This window comes from Paracoccidioides lutzii, assembly GCF_000150705.2.
Source record: "Paracoccidioides lutzii Pb01 unplaced genomic scaffold supercont2.6, whole genome shotgun sequence".
Lineage (NCBI taxonomy): Eukaryota > Fungi > Ascomycota > Eurotiomycetes > Onygenales > Ajellomycetaceae > Paracoccidioides > Paracoccidioides lutzii.
The window spans coordinates 427,796-430,338 of NW_015440952.1; the positions used below are offsets into that span (position 1 = coordinate 427,796).

The 2,543-nt window shown below is 45.0% G+C and overlaps 1 protein-coding gene across 1 annotated transcript; it reads right to left on the reverse strand.

The window, feature by feature from the left end:
* Positions 1–908: 908 nt before the first annotated feature.
* On the reverse strand, positions 909–2,029 carry PAAG_02716 (hypothetical protein; the record flags this gene model as incomplete). Its single annotated transcript, XM_002795194.2, has 2 exons — positions 909–1,572; positions 1,638–2,029. The coding sequence occupies 2 exons, from the start codon at positions 2,027–2,029 to the stop codon at positions 909–911; spliced, it is 1,056 nt and encodes a 351-aa protein (XP_002795240.2).
* Between the last annotated feature and the right edge of the window lie 514 nt (positions 2,030–2,543).

Below are 2,543 nucleotides of genomic sequence, written 5' to 3' on the forward strand. Positions count from 1 at the left end.
CTTTTCTGAAGTTCGGATACTTTAAATTATGCTTATGGGGGAACCCTGTCTATAAAAAGATCGTTCATTGGTTTTCTCCTGCCTATCTACCTGGATCCCTGGATGCTATGTACCTATATCACTTCGGATATGGAGGCTTACTCTTGTTTTGTTAATGCCAGTACTAATCAGTCAGTGGGTTAATTTTAGAATCCCGGATCTTATGCCATTAACCCTTGCAGGTTATCCGATGTCTCTGTTAGTGGACGTCAAATATCGAGCTACACACTGATATTCTCTGTGACAAAGGAAGAGAATTAGCTAAGGACTTAGTTCATATACGATTACACTTGAAGAGTGTATGAGAGCCATTCTTGCGCAGCCTGTTGCGTGCCTGCAACGTAGGGGGGATGAAGTTCTGGACCGAACTGCGAACCACAAGCTTGAATGTTGCTGGTAACTCTATGATTTTCATGCCAAGTGCGGATTTATGTGCCAGATGGGGGAATAGTTTTCATGCGTATACAAATGGAGAGCGTTCATACAGGCTGTGGATATCACTTTTAACAGCAGAATCCGAAATATTACATAACTTTCGCATATATCGTTTTGGCTGTCAGTGTACCGGGAGAAATTCTCCATTCGGAAGGGTATTTTTATAACTATCTGTGCTCCAGGAGATTTGCGACTAAATAAATGCAAACTCCGTGGTTCTGAAGAATGTGGTAGTCTCAATAAAATATGCATGTTGCCCTGCGACCCATTAATCGTGACTATGCAAAGATGCAGAAGTAATCGTTTAGATGGCAGTGTATATTGGTAATTAAAAAGTTATATATGTGATACATTAAATGTTTGGTCAAGAAACAGAATAAAACATTGAAAATGGAGCTTACATGTTCGAGGGTCAAAAGAAACACACAATAGAGTCAAGTTTCCCAAGACTCTGGATCATTTCGATAAGCAGGATGGTATTCGTTGATGAACATATTCCCCGGCAGCTCTTGTGGCTCAATGGCCCGGATAGTGGGAGCAATTTTTGTTGAATGAGTCGTCGATAAGTAGAAACCAATGTCATTAAGTGGGATGGTAGATGTCGTTCTCGTCATCCACGCCTCGTCACGAGGTTGCATATAGGGGTGCTGGTGATCGGTTGTGCCGAGCTCATGGACACCTATAGCTGGCTGCCGGATTAAGTCATCCACAGTGATTGCGGGATCAGAATTTCGAGACTTCCATTGACGTAGAAGAATGAGGACAATCCCTAGAAGTAGTACGGCGCCGAACACGGAACCAATGACTACGCCAGCAATTGCTCTGTCGCTTAGCCGCCGTGAACTGGTGGGAGATTTTTCTAAAGGTTTGAAAACTGCTGAAGACGTTGAAGGCGTTGCAGCCACTAAAGATGCTGGAGATGCTGATGACTTGGCGGTTTCGGAGGCAATAAGATCGTACTTTATAGCAAATAGAGCAGTATGGATGGTGACGACACTAACTTCCCCTGATGGAGTCGTAGAAAGGAGGGTAGCGGTAGAAACTTGCGAATAGCATGGGATTGTTGTGCCGAGCAGAGTACTAAATATTGACCAGCCACTAGCATAGAGGCTCTTAGCGTTCTCTCAGAAATGATATGAGAAATATTGGAAATTTATACTCACAGTGGGCAGCATGCAGTCTCCCCAGTGGTCGTATAACCTTCTGGACACGTGCGTAACGGAGTAATGCTAGTTCCTCCAAAGAAACAACAAGCCCGGTTCCCGCTGTCCGCGCAGACAAGCTGTGCATAGACCGTTGTGCGGTGGTTTGAATCCGTGACAGTGGTCTGGTCAGTCGGCCATGTACAGGACCCAATTGTCATTTCGGGGCCTGCTCCCCGCGATAACATAGCAAGAACATTGATGTTATCCATGGTAGGAGTAGATATACTGGTGACAAGAGTTGACGGAAGGGTGACGGAGGCTGCGGGCGTTAAGAAGGGACCGAAAGTCATTGTAGCTGGGGGGGTTGTAGTAACCCCTGGACCCGAACGTAGCTCGTTTGGTGGTTCCATTCTTCGCCAGAAGCCGGCCGTGACTGTATTGTTAATATTGGGAATAGCTGGCGCTGTCCAGGTCTAAGCCAATTCACTCTGGTATGTCGTGGTCTTTCAGTTGCTTTAATACTGTTTCCTGTCGCAAACTGAAGTTAGACAATGGTACAGGGCTGCTTCGGCGGGATATTCCACATACTCCGAAGAAAGAGCGATATCGCCTCCCAAAACAATGTCAAAAGAATATTAATGGTAATGTAGTATAGTCCCCTACTATGACCAGGGGCTATCACTTTTTGCAAGTTCGTTTGAAGTCAGAGAGAGCTCATTTATCATACGTCACAGCAGAGTGACAGGAATCGAGAGAGGTTATTAGAGAAATAAGAACACAACGAGCGGGAACATCTCTACCTGCATCGCGTAAAGAGTTTGAGAGGGTTATAGAAATAACAATCGTGGAAACAAGTAGATACATAGCCGTCAATACTTAGCGTTAAGTGTGATCCATGGTATATACCGATGCAGTGGGTGCGGA